Genomic DNA, 18,333 nt, shown 5'->3' on the forward strand with positions numbered 1-18,333 from the left:
GACAGCCAATTAGCATCGAAACTGTCAAATGCGGCTGTGGTCTTTTTCGGTGCTGATTATGTGTTTTATTTTTATTTCGCATAACTAAAAGTCTTAGATGTTGTTTATTGTTGGGTATGGAGTAATATTTTTGACATTGCTTATTCAACTTGCTTTCAGAGTTTTATGTTGTTTTCGATTTTCCTTTCAAATTTACTTCTATTGTTCATAAAAACGTGGCAATGTCTAGCCTGTAGAGTCATCAGAAGAGCCATAATACATTTTTTTTTCACAATCACAAATATTGACGCTGAAATTGTTATTTCTGATGTCATATCAGAAATTGCACACAAATCATCACGGTGCTTGCTGCATTGATTCCAACGGCTTTCTTTCCCACGATCGTTGTTTGGAAATTTTATTGCCTTGTGAGCATGGATTTATATATGAACAATATCCACCCACCCATTGTCTGAACTGCTTTAAATTCACATATTAATAATTAATTATATATCCGCGCGTGGGGACATCAAAACTCGTTCAAGCATTGCCCAATTGCATTCATTCGTCATACTCTTAGATGTTTCTTATAGATGACGTATAACGTATTTGATTTACGAATGACATATTTCAACGGTTGCATATTAACTGACTTGATTCAAACTTTTTTTTCTCCACCCCCGCTGCCGAAAGGTTCTTTGCAACTTTTTCATTGCAGTGTGATACGTCACTTCTAGTTTGTCCCTAACCACGCCCTATCTCTCGTCATATTGCGAGTCACTTTGTGCTTTTTAATTTTCTTCCAAGATTAAAAACTTTAAAATTATTAAAATTATCTTAGTTTATTAACGGCATTCGTATGTGTCTTAATTGAAATCTTTTATACTACACAAATGAGAATTTGTGGTAATAGTTTTTCTCATTATGAAGATCACATTATGTTTTTTAAACTTTAATACAATAAAAAAAAGAAACGAATCTAAAGTACTTTTTTAACCTGAATTACAGCTTCTGCATTTTTATCGTATGTTTGATTACGCCTCCAAAAATGGCCGTCTCTAACTGTCACTCCCCCAACGGGAAAATAGGCGGGTTCTTAAAGATGATTGGCTGTCCCTGGTAAACGTCTTTGATTGACACAATGTCGAGTTCCGGTGTAATCCTTCGTGTGCAGAAGTTGCTAGTCACAGGAGCCACAATGGCGTTTGTAGTCTCCTGCGGCTAGGGCTGTGGATGTTATTAAAATCCATTAGCATCGCCCTAAATATAGGCCTGGTTGATTTCCAGAGCCATCGATAGTAAACTGGAACATCTACTGCACACGAAAAAACTATGATTTCTTATCAATATTGGATTTAAAAGGGGATAAAGCTTACATTAAAGGGAATATGTAAACAGCACCAACCGGGTCAAGTTTTCATTTTCGAGAGATGAGCGTCTTTAAAAGTGAAGACATTTTCTAATTTGTGAACGCTAAAACAGTAATTCTGTGGAATACAATAATCCTTTCCCCAAATTGGCACCGGACAAGGACCGCTTTGACAAAGGAGACTTTTTTTCTTTTTCTACGGCTCACCTCGCTAGCTGGCCCAGCGTTAGCTAGCTGTGCTAGCTAAGTTGGACGGGAAGACGACAACAAAATGCTCCAACGTTTGGTAGGAAAACTTCATTTACGCACTCGCTCCTAGTGATTATTGTGTTTCCCCGGAGAAAAGCGGTGGGATATTCATCTACTTTGTCGAGTTTGGACGACACTTCTAGTGGAATGAATCGACATTGACCGAAGAGGCCAACTGGACGACAGCGGCCTACTGTGTTGATTTTCGTTTATGCTTGTTTGCTTAGGAACACTTTATAATTTGTACTTGAATCGGCGGTTAATGTATTGCTTCGACCGCCCAGGACTAGCCGCGGGAGAGGTGGTACCGACGCCGGCTTGAGGGATGCCTGGTTCGGACCGACGCCATGGGACCAAGAAGAAGCCGGAATCAATCATCAGCGGCTTTGCTCACGCCGCCTTCCAAACAGCTGCGGGAGACATGACCAGCAAAGAGGGCAAGTTGCACTGCAAATCTCTGATGGCCTCGTCAAAACGTAAGCGACATAAGTCGACAAAAGTTCGGGAATCGCCAGTGATACCACCAACGATTCCCGAATATATATCGCTGAGCCGCACGGCGCCCCCTAGCGTCCTGATGAAGCCCCTGGTGGAGTATGATGATATTAGTTCGGACTCAGACACCTTCTTGGACCCTCCTGGCACCAGATTGCCTGAGAGGGTTGTGGTGATGGAGCGCCTTGAGCCATCGCCCGAATTCGTCATGGAAGAACCCATCCGTGAGACTAAGAGCCACAGACGCTCCCGGAAAAAGTCCAAGGACCCTAACAAAGTTCGAACCCATGGTAATGGAGCACGAGGCTACAAAAAGAAAAGCAACAAGGACCGTGACAAGAGCGCGTCCGACGTAGGCAAGGAGAAATTGCTATCTTCTGGATCATCCAAGCGGCACATCCAGCAGGAGCTTGACTTTAAAAGAGGAGATCCCATGTTCTCCCAGATGAACACAATGGTTAGCATAGGTAGTACCTCTGCATCTTCATCATCATCACGTAGCAAGGAAAGCGGCCGTTCCGGAAAATCACGTAAGGAAAAGCAGCAAAGGCGAGAGGCGCGGCTAGAAGGCGCTCACAACGACTCTCAAAAGGTACGTGGAGAAAGGAGCCACCGCAAGTCCTCCAAGAGCAACAAGTCCAGCCCCAAAGGCAAGTCGAGTCGAGGTAGCCCTCGCAGGAAAGCTCCCAGTGCTGCCTTGTCACCCAGTCCCAGAAGGGCAGAGAGCCCCCTTGGCGGGCCAATGTTGGATGATGGCTACACCAGGCGCAAGGTCACCCAGCAGTGCCCAAGTCCTTACGGGGACATGACCCGGCACAGTAGGCAGAGATCGGACAGCCCCTACGGCAGCAGACACAGGTCGTCCAGCTTTGAGCGGGACAGCAGTCCCTACTCAAGACGGCGATCCATCAGCCCCTATCCGGCACAACGCTCTTCCAGCACCAGCCCCAGCCCCCTGTCTCGGTAAGTATGTTTCCAGTTGCTTTAGCCAGCGCGTAAGGGGTTTGTAATTGCATGTAGATGTCAATCAAGTACGTACAAATAAGTGGATCATAAAACATCAACACATGATAATAATAATAATACATTTCATTTTTAAGCACCTTTCAAAACTCTCAAGGACACTTAACTAAATTTTCATTCTCATTAAATATTCCAACACAGACAAAACACCGTCACAAGAGGTTCGACTGAGTTTTAGCCAAAATATTAGCATAAATATCACAGTAGTACAGTCACCCTGGAGTAAGCAAATATAAATGGGATTTTCGGTTGTGAAACTCACCTTTTTGGAGTAAATAAGACGACACAGGCTTTTTATAGCTACTTAGGGAGGGGTGCTCAAACACCATTTCAAGTTCAATTTTGATTGCTTGAAGTCCATTTGGTGACCAAAACAATCAGAATCAGAAAGCCTTTAATAGTCCCACAATTGAGAAATTGGCAAAAACAGCACATTTCAAATACAAACGAGTTAAGTTTGACCAATTTGTAAAATGGCGTCATGGTGGAGATGAACTGATGTGAGCTATGCTAGTTAGCTACTTTCTGCCTTGATAGTGAGTCTGTAGTATTTATTTCACCAGTTGTTGACATAGTAACTCCTGTAGTTGGTTGTTAAGTTAATTTCAAGGAAATCTGAGAAGCGGTGACCATTTTTGGAATAAAAAAATTGAATGAGGACTTCAAATACAGTAAAGTCTCGTTATATCGATATCGGTTATATCGATAGTACTGCTTATTACGATACTATTTCTATGAACGCAAGGAGAAAATTTACATGCCGCAGGATCAGATATATCGATAGTCCGGTTATATCGATATTTTTTCCGACTCCCGAGAATATCGATATAACGAGACTTTACTGTACCTCTAAAATCCTGTAAAACAAATTCAAGAGAAAAACAACTGATTGCACAAGTAGTTGACCGGTCCCATAGCCATTTTATCTTACGTTTTGAGGGTGGGTAATGCTGTTTAAAACAGTGGAGTAATTTCGACCCCTGGATTTGGAGAATTATTTTCTGGAATATAAGGCGCACATTCAACGAATGACATATTTTAAAATGTTTTCCATACATAAGGTGCACCGCATTATAAGGCGCACCTTCAACGAATGACATATTTAAAAACCTTTTCCGCACCGGATTATGAGGTGGGTGGTCAGCTTTTGAAAAAAATATTTTCTATTAGGTGCACATGCCTACATTTCATTTATGAGCGCCTTTCAAAACTCTCAAGTCAGTTCATAGTGCAGAAAATATTGTACTTGGAATTGAGGCCTGTTAAGGTCTACGCATGCTTTTTTTTTCAAGTATAACTTCTCAGCCAATCGGAGATAAGGTTATTCAAATTGTGGACCCAAAAAAAAAAGATGGACGAAATACCTAAAGAAATTATAAAGTTACTACACTGTATTATTCTGTTTTAGGTGTTTTTTTTTTTTGAATTTTTTTTTGGTGCGCAATAAAAAAAAAACAGTTCACGGGCAAATTGAAGCGTGACCGAATATGTATGACGATAACTTCAACACGGTTGAGCTACTTGTGAATCTGCTTTCTTCATTTGATAAAGTTTCCAACTTTCCCTTTCAGACGCTCCGGCCGTTCCCGAAGTCGATCCCCTATGTTCTTCGCCCCTCATCGCTCTTCGTCCCGTTCCCGCAACAAACGGCACGGCCCCCCAGCGGCGGCCTTGGGCGCCGGCTCCTACAGCAGCCGGCCTGCCAGCCGCTCGCCCCCTGCCACTCGCTTGCCGCTCAACTCCAGCCTGGGCGCCGAGCTCAGCCGCAGGAAGAAGGAGCGCCAGGCTGCCGAGGCGGCGGCGGCAGCTCGTGCCTGCAGTAGCGGCGCCGCTTCCCCCGCCACGCAGAAACCTGCAGCCTCTTCTTCCTCTTCCTCCTCGCGACCTAAAGCGGAGGACCCGCAACAGGAAAAAGACTCTAAAGAAAATGAATCTCAGCCATTGCCTTCTGTGCATTCACCGCAAGAAGAACCCATTTTGGAGGAAGCAGTGGTTGACCCTTTACCTTTGGCTTCCACCACCTTCTCTCCAGCTGCTCCCCCTGAACCGTCACCCACCGAGGCTCCCGCTTTATCCGCCTCAACTCCACCGCCTCCACCACCGCCTAAGCCCCAGCATGCTGACGCTAAAGTTCTGCCTCCCGTGCCCTCCGCCCCATCCAAATCGCCCGCTCCCGTCCCCGCGCGGAGTCCCGCTCGACAGACACCGCTCCACAAGGCTTCCACTTTGCCGCCCCTGCCTTTGCCCCCTTTGTTGCTGGGAAACTCTCAGAACAGGTGAGGATCACCCAGAGGAAAAATAATCTAATTAGTGTATTTTCCTGTGTATAAGGAGCATCAAAAAAATCCTTTATTTTCTTCCAAAGTTGACCCTGCGCTTTATATGAGGGTTCGCCTTATATGTGAAGTATGTGGTGAGCCACAACAGGTCTGACAACTACTGTCAGCAGCCACCGACTCCATTTCCCTCCTGTAGAAGTAGTAGTGTGTAACCCTAGCCTTATAATACCGCCGTACAATGTGGTGTGCCTTATATTTGAAATACTTAGATATTTATGCAGAACATATATTTGTAAAACTTTTATCATTCATTGAAGGTGCGCCTTATAATCCGGTGCGCCTTATATATATGGAAAACATTTGAAATTACACCACTCAATGGGGGTGCACCTTATACACCAAAAAATACAGTAAATACATTTGGAATTGTAGCATAGATACAGGCAGGATAACATTAGAAAAATTAATATGGCTGCAAGTTCCTTTTGTGCCTGGACATAACGATTCTTTTCTCTTCCTTGTTCAGCCCAAAGAAGTCCACTTATCCTCAGCGAGGATCCAGAAAGGAGAAGGAAACCCGCAGCCGCCCGTCAATCATCGACCTCCCGCTGCCGCCCACCCTGCCCGGCGGTGACTTGTCACCCTTCCATTTGGCCTCCCATCAGGGATTGTCGCTCCCACTGCCCGCCCTTAAAAAGAGACCAAAGTGAGTTTCTCTACTATCAAGCCCACAAAAAAAGTGCAATTTCAAATTTAGGTTTCCGTTGGAATAAAGTGTACGACCTGTGCCTGAATTTTCTCAAACCGCTTTTTTTTTATAACCGCCTGCAGGATTTGTTGCCCTCGCTATGGCGAACGCAAACACACCAAGAGCGACTGGGGCAAGCGATGTGTCGATAAGTTTGACATCATCGGCATCATCGGAGAGGGCACCTACGGCCAAGTGTACAAGGCCAAGGACAAAGACACGGGTAAGACCGTCGTCGTCGCCACCGCCACGCGCAGACTCGTAATTGGTACACATTCTTTGTCGCCAGGCGAGCTGGTAGCCCTGAAGAAAGTACGCCTAGACAACGAGAAGGAGGGCTTTCCCATTACGGCCATTCGCGAGATCAAGATCTTGCGTCAGCTCAAACACTGCAGTGTCGTCAATATGAAGGAGATCGTCACTGACAAGCAGGACGCTCTTGACTTTAAAAAGGACAAAGGTAAGTGGTGAAAAAAACTGCGGTGTCACTTGCCTTTATGAAGTCTTTGGCGAAAATATTTAGTGATTGCTACCAAAGATAAGATTGGGTCCCATTAGTGTTAATCTTCTCAAATTCTTGCACTTGAAATGGATCTCGACTAACACGCATGTCAATGAGCACTTAGCAAGTGCGCAAAAGCTTATTGTTTCCATATTTTTGGTCAATGAGTGTACGTGTGAATCCATTTTGGGAGCAACTGTTTTTAAAAAGACAAAAAGACCAGATTGTATTTGTGACAAGCTGCAATCTGGACTCCTTGAGTTACAATCAGCTCACCAAAGTCAGAATATTTTGTTCTGGATGTTGTTTGTGCAAATGTCTTCATTTTGTAACTTGTACATCAAAGTAAACAGGTAATACTATTTAAACTCCAGTGGCTTGAAAAAGTATTCATACCACTTGAACTTTCCCACATTTTGATCACATTCTGACCACAAACATAAATATATTTTATTGTGAAGACCAACACAAAGCAGTTCACAATTGTGAAGTAGAAGGAAAATTATTCATGGCTTGTACATTTTTTTTTTTAAATAAAAACTGAAAAATGTTGCCACCTCTCGCTGCAATTACGGCTGCAAGTGTTTTGGGGTGTATCTCTACCAGCTTTGCACATCTGGAGACTTGAATACTTTTTCAAGCCACTATACTTCCTGTTGAACGGTCGTCAGTAAGCGTATGGAGATCCTGCAAATTCCACATAGAACGTTTTCAGTTGAGATTTGAACAGAACATACTAAAATATCATTTTTTTTTTAATCTGTCACAAAATTAGGAGCATTTTACCTGGTCTTTGAGTACATGGACCATGACCTTATGGGTCTGCTGGAGTCGGGCATGGTCCAGTTTTCCCACGAGCACATCCGAAGCTTCATGCGCCAACTGATGGAGGGTCTGGACTACTGCCACAAGAACAATTTCTTGCACCGCGACATCAAGTGTTCTAATATATTGCTCAATAACAGGTACAACTCACACAAAAAGGAAATATTTTGTGGCTTATTCTCAATATGAAATGTGCTCATATTTTTCTTTTAGAGGGCAGATTAAACTGGCTGACTTTGGTTTGGCTCGACTTTATAATTCAGAAGAGAGGTAGGTTATTATCATTAAGATTCCTCTGGGCCGTGACAGCTTCCCTTTTCAGTACCGCCGACTCGCCTATAGATGCCACTGTTACTCTTTTTGACACTTTCTGTATTTCCAGTCGCCCTTACACCAACAAAGTCATCACACTGTGGTACCGCCCACCTGAGCTGCTGCTGGGGGAGGAGAGGTATTCTCCGGCCATCGACGTATGGAGTTGTGGGTGAGTGTAAACTAATAATAATCAAAAAAAAAAATAATTCCATGGCGGGGGTCTTATTTCTTTGCGTAGTCTGTATTATATTTTGACGCATTTTTTTTTTTTTACTATCTCTGCCTCTGGCGGCTCAGGTGCATTCTAGGAGAGCTGTTCACCAAGAAGCCCATCTTTCAAGCCAATCAGGAGCTACTGCAGCTCGAACTCATCAGGTTGGTCATATTGAGGCGGCGATGGATGGCGATGGACTAGCTTGCAATAATATTGGATATATGTTTGGGAATATAATTTGTCTTGTTTTTGAGTAGTACAACTCTAGTGAGTATAGCATGGCTGAGGTTGCAATGGTATACCTGCCAGCTACTCCGGTTCTGCCGTAATGAGTACGGTTTTCATTAACCCATTGCAGTTTACGGTTTATTTATCAAAATTACAGTTTCCAATAAAAACAATAAGTCAAAATGGTCAAAATAGTAAATAATAATACATTTCATTTATAAGCGCCTTTCAAAACTCTCATGGTCACTTTACAGTCACAGCATCCGTTTTTTCTGTGCGTGAGCAGCGGCAGCCATACGCGCCAGCGTTCACTCGAAAGCTAGCCAGCTAATAGCTAGCCCAACATTCATTCAAAACACTAGATTGCTAAGGCTTGTATCTAAATTTAGAACAGGCGATCAACACAGTGCCATCTGTTAGCTTCGTTTAGATGAATTGCGTCAAGAGTTCGCATCGTTTTTATCATTGTCATGTAATGGCATCTGCCGGAGAAAAAGCAACAAAAAGTGTGAAAAGTAAAAGAAAACCAGGTCGTGAGGAATACTCCCAAGCATTTCCAGGCGTCAGACTTCGCTCAAGAAAAGGTGAAAATGACGCGAGCTTGTAATTTGAGTTTGTTTATAGTGATTTTTGTCAACCCATAGGAATGCAGGTTAGATGTGCATATTTGAAGTGACGAACAATATCTTACAATTCATTGTACTTTCCAACCAAGATTGATGATTAAATGTTTGGTTGATTGTAAAATAATTCTCTATGCGCCTTGCAGTCGGCTGTGTGGCTCCCCCTGCCCCGCAGCCTGGCCTGACGTGATCAAGCTCCCCCTCTTCAACACTATGAAGCCCAAGAAACAATACAGACGACGCCTGCGAGAGGAATTTGCTTTGTACGTCCTTGTCTAAAGTTGCGCCCAACGGGATTCGTCATCTATTGCACAACTGGAAGACCCCTCCCTGTGTTTTTTTTTTTTTTTTTTTTACAGCTTGCCAACTCCTGCCCTTGACCTGCTGGACCGAATGCTGACCTTGGACCCTTCACGCCGGTGCACTTCAGAAGGGGCACTCAACAGCGACTTCCTGTCCGATGTGGACCCCAACAACATGCCGCCACCAGAGTCAGTAGACACGGACTTTTTCGATAGAGTGCTTAAATTCTTAATACTGTGCTTCCCCCCTGCGCCCCCACCCCTTTAGTCTTCCTCATCACCAAGACTGCCACGAGCTATGGAGCAAGAAGCGGCGGCGTGCGCGTCAGAGCGGGCTGCCCGAGGACGTGCCCAAAGCACCCCGAAAGGACATTTCAGGCACCGTGAGCGGAGAGAACAGTCGTCCGCAAACGAGTCCAGCCGGAGCGCTGGCACCCCCGCCGCCTCCCCCTCCCCCTCCTGCGCAGGGGAAGCCAACCTCGGCCGTGGCTCAGGATAATGATTTGTCAGGTAAATATATATTAGAATTTTTACATTGTGTAGGAAATTTCAAGTTGATGGAAGCTGCTCTCTTTGTGCTGATTGTTTTTTTCCCCCCACTTTTGGATGTGATTGGATTAGCCTTTATTAGTCTCGCAGTGGAGAAATTTACATTTCACAGCAGCAAAGTGAGGAAAGGAAGAAATAGAAAAACAAAATACAGGAGTTGCTGGAATAGCCACTCTCGCGGCGCCATCTTGAAATCAAAACATCCAAAAGAATAATGAAACACAACATAAAAGATACAGACACTCATTCAATCTTAAGCACTTTCTGTACCCTCTTTGTTGTATGAAGCAGTTCTAGATGAAAGAGGATGATCAAAGCGTCTTTTCACCAGTGGATCAGGGATGTCATGGTGGATTGGACACATCTGCTACAAGCTAAATGTTGAAAGCAAACGCGAAGCTGTAGCATCCATTGATGAAAAGAAATTATCTTGTCTCCTTTCCCACGTAAATCTGCTTCAATTCCGAACCGCGACAGTTCCATATCCGCATCAAAGCTCCTGATGCTGAACATAGCGGGGCTGTGAAAATGCTACCCATTACAGGGGCAAAAAAGCACAATGGCCCGAGAGCTGTCCAGCCATCACAGTCAAATGCCACCGGCGTTCCTCCCAAATCAAAAACGGTGCTGACATATTCGTGCTGCCGAAAAGGCGCAACCGCTCAGCGGTGTCGTGGCCAAAAATGCTGAAAAAGAAATCTGTATCTGTTCCACACGACCTAGCTAGCTATCTATTTGCTATCTATTCGCTATCTAACTAGATAGCTATTTACTATCTGTTCGCTATCTAACTAGCTAGCTAGCTATCTATTAGTTATCTCTTAGCTAGCTAGCTAACTTTCTATCTATTTGAGTTATTCCGGGTTGAGTGTGGCGACCGCTGCTCACCTGCAGAAAAACTGATCCTGTGACTGTAAAGTGACCTTGAGAGTTTTGAAAGGTGCTTAGAAATGAAATGTATTATTATTATTATTAATATTATTATTAATATTATGACGCACAACAACTCAAAGTGACAAAAGAAAACACAAAAATAAAACAATTTTAAAAAAAGCAAGGCTCATGAGAGTACTTGCAGATGGCTGCCTACTCGGGCGCCATTTTGGACTTCTATCAATGAGATGAAAAATAAGCCTGAGCTAATCTTCCTGTGTTAATAATGTCTCTCCGAACGTGGGTCCAGCATTGGGAGCCGCCGCCGAGCAACTGAACCAGACCGAGATGACCCTGCTGCTCAACCTCCTCCAAGGCCAGACGGACATCTCCCTTCAACAGGTCTCCCAACTCCTTAACCTGTCCAACGCAGAGACGCTCAGCCAGTCGCTGTCGGCGCTCAGCGAGGTCTCCGACCATCACCAGGGTGGCGCGTCGGCCTCAGAGCCACCCGAGGTGTCCCCGGCCTCCGGGGACGCGGCGCAACTCCCGGAGGAGCAGGCTAACCTACTGGCGCTTATCCTGGGCCACATCATGAAGCCTCAGGGCGAGGATCAGGCAGACGAAAGCAGCAACGGCGTCCAGTCGGGGGAGGCTCTTTCTCGCGCCGCGTCTGCTTCCGCAACTGAGCGCAAGGGCAAGTCTGGTTTTAGTCTGTAGGAGGTGACACGGGCAGATGTCGTCACTTGGAACTTCAGTAGGACAAGGAAAAAGTATTATTACTTTTGATTTCTATCAACAGAATAGGCATACAGTAATCCCCCGCTATTTGTGAGGGATAGGAAACCAAGCCATGTTTTGAAACGCGTTGCCACGTCACAAAGGAAATGGCCAATAGAAAACCCAGTGTTGGGTCACATGATCTTTCGCAACAAAAATTATATTCCCAGGCAGGAAATAAATAATAATAATATTAATAATAATAATAAAAATTATTATTATAAGTATAATAATTCTAATTATTATACTTATAATTATTATACTTATCATAATACATTTGGCATGCCTTATTATCACTTCAGTGTGTATACAGTTAAATTTCTCATCTTCAAACCATTCACTTTTCATGAAATTAAAAAAACGCCACATTTGATAATCCGGTAAGATTTCTTCATCATCGAGAGATGGCAAAAATGTCAATTGTTGTTTTCTCAAAGTAAAAGCACATGTTTCTTTTAATTTAACAATACAAAAGTAATCAGTAATGAGTCAAATTGCACGGTGTTTACTATTTTCAAGTAAAAATTCAGAGCACTTGGGACACGTTTTAAATTTAAAAAAAGGTATAAAAGTATCCATACACTTCCATTATCAAAAATAATGAACTATTAATTTGACAATTGATTATTTGTTTAGTCGTTACACTGCATGTGTGTGTGTTTGTGTGTGTAGTTCAAACCTGTTTTCTCTCATTTCTTGTTCCATTAAAAATAAGCAGTATCGCTGGAGCTACATTTTTTTTTCCACACCAAAAACAGCACCAAGATTGCAGTGTTTGCATTCAGCTGTGCAAAGTAATTGATTTGCCATTTTTTCAATAGTCAACAGTTTTTCAGGAAGAAGATAGCTTACATAAAAATAAAGAAACCCCTGCTCAAGAACTAAAGGATGATGCAAAACTGCGGGGGATTACTGTACTGTGTGTTCTGGTGAAATTATCGGCATAATTATTTTTAATTGGGAAAATGATTTTGGCACCTTTTTTTTTAACTCCCTGAAATTTCTAAATTTTCCACTCCCTAATATGTATATAACAAAAAGTGTCCTCACGTTACCGAGGTAACGGTTTGCTGCACTTGGTGATAGCTGGCTGGTGTATATAATAAACGCACCACAAAGTCAAGTGTCATTCATTTGTAGAAAGTTTTTACAAAAAAATCCATTTACACCCCCCCCCCCCCCAACCTCATCCGTCTCACCTTTTCCCACTTTTCCTTGTTTCTTCACACTCATTGGTTCTGTGTCATGTTTTCCGCCCCCTTCACCCAAAACCTCTCAGCTGCAGATATCTTCAGACTGTCATGCCATTTTACACACTCGTAAGTTATCAAGTGGAAATAAATATTTTCAATCTAGAGACCTTACATGCATGTGCTTCTTTTTACTTTGACCCACACACCATTTTTACGTTTTTTTTTCTTCCCCTCAACATGAATAAACGTGGTTAGCCATGAAGGAGAAGCAGATTAGTTTTTATTTAATTTTTTCCAGACAGCAGTCACCCTTTTATTTGGTTTTCAGGGTGCTGTAATTGTCACCCTGTCCATTCTCACTCATTGCCCACTCCTGCTGCTTTAAAAATATTCTAATGACAAATTCGTACCAATATTTCCCACTAAAGATGCTCACTTAAAAATCAATTTCTATGTTATACTAACATGATTATTGGATTATTAGTTCAAGCTCACAAGAATGACTGCATGTTGTACAGTATACCTTTTGAACGGCTCCCTCTTGTGGCTAAAGTAGGGACTACGCGTGCCCTCGCGTCCTTGGGGGTGACTGCTAACGTTTGTTTTCCTTTCCAGATATATCCAAAAGAAACCCGTTAAGCACCCACCCTGCACTCCAACGTGGTGACCGACGTCCACCCTCTCCTCCGGCACTGCCCCCGGCCCCCAGGTCCCCCTGCCTGAGCCAAGACATCAGCACATCAGAAATGGCGGCGGCTCTCCTCCAGCTCATCTCAGACGGGGCCTCTTCCGATACTGAGGGTATGTCACCTGACACAGAGGGTTCAGCAAAGGGGCCCCGTCCGCAACGGAGGCCCCGAGCGCTCTTAGTGATTCTTCTAACGCAGCACAGTTCCTCAAGGATCAGGACCTTCGGTTTTCCCATGGAACTACCCACTGATCCTCTACTTGAGCACACTTTCATTACTGAGAGAAACACATAGGAAGTGAATATTAGAATCATCTGAGGAGGATGTGGGCTGCTGATATCATCAGTTCCTTGATTTTTTTGTTTGTTTGTTTTTTGAATGGTTACGCATTTGTCTGCCACTGGAAATGGGGTAAAGTTATTTGGCAAAAACGCTTTGCTTAGCTCCCTCATCTTCTGCCTGAAAGCTGAATGGTGCAAACTGCAAGGCCGAATGCTTTTTGTTTGTTTGTTTGTTTGTTTGTTTTTTTCTGATGCTGCTCTGTACTTGCCATCGATTAAAAAAAAAAAAAAAAACAGTAACATTGGTTTTGTGAGAAGCCTTATTAAGAATGCAAGTAGCGCTCGTGCTCTGCTCTTTAAAACCTAAAATAAGTCGCCCGGCAACAAGGATTCCCGCTTGGTGAAGTGTAGTCATGTAAAAAAAAAAAAGACTTCAAGTGCTTTTCCTGGACAAAGCTGCTCTTTGCCTCCCTGTATGTGTGCAAAAAAATCTTTTTTTTTTGTGCAGTTATTTTCTAAATGAAGAAAATAATACATTTGAAGAAAATGGTCAAAGGTTCTCTTCAAACAAGTACATTTCACCTGTCGAAGAGGAAAGCAAATATTTTGTAATATATGTTTTGTTTGAGTTTATTAAAGGAAGTCATGCTAAGTGTTAGTGTCTTGTGTTTTTAATATTTCTTCTTTTAAATCCAATTAAATTTATTCTGCACTTTTCTCTCTGCAAGTTGTAACCCAGACAAACTTACTGAATCACAGTCCCTTAAAAAAAATATATAATATGTCAAACTAATCAATTACTCTGACTACACCGCAGTACATACAGAAATCATAAATGTGGAGATTTTTGTACTCGCGTCACTGTGGTGTGTATTAAAATAATGTGAGCGTTACAAAAGTGTAAATTAGAAGTACATAAAAATGCTTTCATTGTTTATACGTTCAATCAGTATAAAAAGTTATTTAGTTTTTTTACATTTTCTTTTGTTTCACCTTACAAATGAACTGTCTGTATTGTGTCAATAGTTGCTTTATCAAGTGAGTATTGTGGTCAAAATCGGGAGTCTTCCAACCAAATCGTGAGACTTAACTTCTATGAAAAAATAATTAAAAAACGAATACTGTAAAGCGTCCTTGAGAGTTTTGAAAGGGGCTTATAAACGAAATATATTTTTTTATTATAAACATGTACGCGATGGTGGTCACGTGAGTGTGTGGACGAATCAGCGGTCACTCGGAAGTAAACCCGGAAACGGTGCGTATTTCAAACATAGGCGCCCGGCCTCCACATTGATAGTCTGCGTTTTTATAATATGTATGTATTTATTTTTAATTGACAGAGATATCATATCTCTATTTGAAGAAATTTTAGATATTCCATTTCTTGTTTTCGTTGTCAGTCTTGTTTTGCTTCTCTTTGAAACCGAAAGCCCGTTAGCTCCTTAGCTTTAGCATCTTCAGGTACGACCCGCTGACTTGTCTTAATATTGATTAGTTACAAGTAGGCTTTCCTTTAATGAAACGTTGACAAAATAACCCTGACAGGGCTATTAATATTAATACAACTTTAAAAACTTTCTGCCATCATAAAATTTTGTTCAAGTGACAATGACTTTATAAAAAGCACCAAGTAGCATTGTTTCTGAATATCAAGCGAGGTTTGATCTCTTTATGGTCCTCCTGACAGGCAGACAAGCATCATAAACTACTGATTGGCAAGCCTGCCAGCTGCATGCACTCTGGCTGCGTGTAGGTACATTGTGTGTGTGTGTGTGTGTGTGTGTGTGTGTGTGTGTGTGTGTGTGTGTGTGTGTGTGTGTGTGTGTGTGTCTGTATGTGGATTGGCCTCACACAAACACCAGCTTCTCACTTGGCAGGCTAACAGAGACGCTTAGCCCTCTTGGCCCAAAGCGTGCAGCTGAGGCCTCTGGGTGAAAGATGCATTCATTGAGCAGCTCACCTGCCCTCCAGCACCAGTTCGCTGTATGCGCATGTAACACCAGACAGTGTGTGTGCAGCTGTGCACGCGTGCGTGACTATTGTGTATGTTTCTGTCTGATGCCTTCACCCGCCGGGACTGGAAATAATAGTGAATGTGTCTGTAGGGAGGAGATGGCACTGCCGCTGCCAAGTCGCGGAGATCGGGCGAATAAATCAGCAGGGTGGAGAGAAGGAGGCGTGCGCCATCAATCAGAAGGGCACCTTATAAGGGTGAGGGGGGGTTTGAATGCATATAAACGTGCCAGGTTGGAGCATGTTGTCTCAATTCCGCACACAGGAATGGAACGTGGCCTCCATTTTGAGCAATTGTCGACGGGCTTCGCAAACAATAGCTGTCAAGTGTCTTGCTTTCAACAAGATGGACTCCCTCGTTGGCCCAAATGTGTTTACCAACTAAGATGATTGGTGCGATTTGTTAAAAGCTGACTACGAACAAAAGCTAATGGCTAATGCTTTGAATGGCATTTAGCGACAATCTCCGTAGTTGTTCTTCAAACAATGCAGATTTGGACAGTGAGCGTATTTCATTTGGCGGCTAATTCGTTTAGGATGATGGAAGGTGATTTATAATACAGGGGGGAAAAAACAAAGATGGCTGACTGGCGCATTACTGTAATGTTTCATTGTGATCAAGGTCAAGGGCCTGTTTGTCTCCTCGATTGGTCATGCCATGATGCACCTTTCCATAATTCGTTCGTGTAAGCTCTCAGTCAGACAGGAGTGGTCCATCGATGAGAAGGTTTCTTCAGCCGTCATCTGTACTTCTTTGAAGGTGTCGGACGTTTTGCTTCTTATCCAAGAGGCTTCGTCAGCGAACTAAAATCTCTGCTGGTAGTTTTGGCCCCATATACATCCCTACTGTCCGGACGTGGTGGTCCCGGACTCTGTTAAGATTGGTCTCTGCTCTCAGGTTGGGGGGAGTGAAGTAAGCAGTGTATTGTCCTGACTGATTACTTCTATTGTCCTGCCTGAGTATGCGGTCTACGACTGGCCTGATTGCCCCATTTGATCTGGTATCACCTCATCAGCATAACTAAGCCTATGTTGCCTAAGAAGTCGGTTGTAGGAACGATCCAAATTGGACCTCACCCCACCATGGCGATTTAGTGAATGTTTTTGCTGTCTTATGAAAATAGCTTCTTTTACTGCCCTTTCAAACCATCTATTTTCTTTTGCTAAGATTTTAACCTCATTGTCGTCAAATGTGTGGTAGCTAGCTTTTAGGTGCATATGTACTGCAGATTGAGGGCCACTGGTATTATCCCTGCGATGTTGATAGTCTTTTTTTGAGAATTTGTTTAGTCTCCCCAATGTATTGCTCTTTACAATTTTCATTTTTACAATGTATTGAATAAAGTACATTACTTTGTTTTTCATTTGGCAGCCTATCTTTTGGATGCACTAATTTTTGCCTTAAAATGTTTATCGGTTAGGGCCAAAACTACCAGCAAAAAGATTTTAGTTCGCTGACGAAGCCTCTTGGATAAGAAGCGAAACGTCCGACACCTTCAAAGAAGTACAGATGTCTGTTTCTCCATTATCCATCTCTTCTTTAATCAATAATTCTGTTCAAACGAAGTCACGTAATAGTTGTCATCTACTCCCCCCTTTAAAAATGTCCGCCATGATTCCCAGCAGTGAAATATTCTTTACTGCGACTGACACAGTTTGTTTTATCGGCACCCTAACTGTGTCTCACTTCGCTCTGAACTTTATAGTTTTGCTTGATAGAAGCGTCTGCCATGACACACACACACACACACACACACACACACACACACACACACACACACACACACACACACACACACACACACACACACACACACACACACACACACACACACACACACACACACACACACACACACACATTATTATTTTGCCTTCGCTCCACGGCAGCGATGCCACACTGGGAGTTTTTAGGAGGTGCAGATGTGCGCTGATGTCACAGACGGCAGGTCAGGAGACGACGAGCGTAATCCGGGATAACGGCTTCCTGCTTTTTGGAATAAATCCAAGTCTGGATGAGATGTTCTGGCAGGTTTATCATCCAGGAAGTTGTACCCTGAAAGCTGTTGATGCTATTTTGGTGAATTTATTTAGCTCAGTGGATGGCCGTGCATGTCAACCATTGGCCTTCAGTAGTGCTATGTCTGAATCAATCCATAGCTACGAGTGTGGTGTGATTCACCACACGTCCACTAGAGGATTCCGTTAGCCAGGAAATAACTTGTGACTTGAAGAAAGAACTGTTTGATTTTTTACGATGAACAATTTAGAATTATGGACAAAATATAATTAACTCATTCACTGCCACACGTGCAAAAATGCCCACTCCAATGCCAGGGTTTTTGTCATTGCCACTTGAATTTCAAGACCCACAGAATATTGAGTTTTAAGACTACATAAACATTCGATACAGCATTCGAAACCTTAGACTCTCTTCTTTCGTCCTAAAAAAAGTTAAGTCCTAAATTATATGTGTCTGGAGTTATATGATCTTGAAATGAGGGTGGCTGTCCAAAAAACAATACATACATATTTATAATAATACATTTAATTTCTAAGTGCCTTTCAAAACTCTCAAGGACACTTTACAGTCACAGGATAAGGACTTTTTTTTTGTGCGGGTGTGCAGCGGCAGCCATTCGCGCCAGCATTCACTCTAACTGTAACACAGCAGCAAAGTTATGAAAAGGAAAGAAATAAGTAGAAAAAAGTGTATTGGTTTATATAGCGATTTAACAACAGCTGAAGCTGGAATGAAGCACTAACATAAAAAAATGGAAATGCAGAAATGCGGAAAAGAAAAA

At 42.8% G+C, this 18,333-nt stretch overlaps 1 protein-coding gene and 1 long non-coding RNA gene across 3 annotated transcripts in view; both read left to right on the plus strand.

The window, feature by feature from the left end:
- Window positions 1–1,164: 1,164 nt before the first annotated feature.
- On the plus strand, window positions 1,165–14,168 carry cdk12 (cyclin dependent kinase 12). Its single transcript, XM_089018646.1, is given in 16 exon segments — window positions 1,165–1,634; window positions 1,882–3,055; window positions 4,687–5,391; window positions 5,921–6,100; window positions 6,226–6,365; window positions 6,432–6,602; window positions 7,420–7,609; window positions 7,683–7,739; window positions 7,852–7,953; window positions 8,082–8,159; window positions 8,996–9,112; window positions 9,209–9,340; window positions 9,420–9,661; window positions 10,884–11,270; window positions 13,162–13,380; window positions 13,383–14,168. Coding segments are annotated over 15 exon segments (3,957 nt in total). The 5' UTR covers window positions 1,165–1,634; window positions 1,882–1,922; the 3' UTR covers window positions 13,487–14,168.
- A 669-nt stretch (window positions 14,169–14,837) lies between these two features.
- The window catches only part of LOC148885374 (uncharacterized), a 34,439-nt gene continuing 30,943 nt past the window's right edge, over window positions 14,838–18,333 (plus strand). Inside the window, exons 1-2 of one of the 2 annotated variants that reach the window (XR_016118117.1) lie at window positions 14,838–14,977; window positions 15,204–15,265. This is a non-coding gene — a long non-coding RNA (uncharacterized LOC148885374). The remainder of the gene's footprint in view (window positions 14,978–15,203; window positions 15,266–18,333) is intronic. The other variant, XR_016118118.1, reaches the window with a different exon arrangement.

Source organism: Hippocampus bargibanti, linkage group LG17 (assembly GCF_051943395.1).
Source record: "Hippocampus bargibanti isolate YZ-2025 linkage group LG17, ASM5194339v1, whole genome shotgun sequence".
Lineage (NCBI taxonomy): Eukaryota > Metazoa > Chordata > Actinopteri > Syngnathiformes > Syngnathidae > Hippocampus > Hippocampus bargibanti.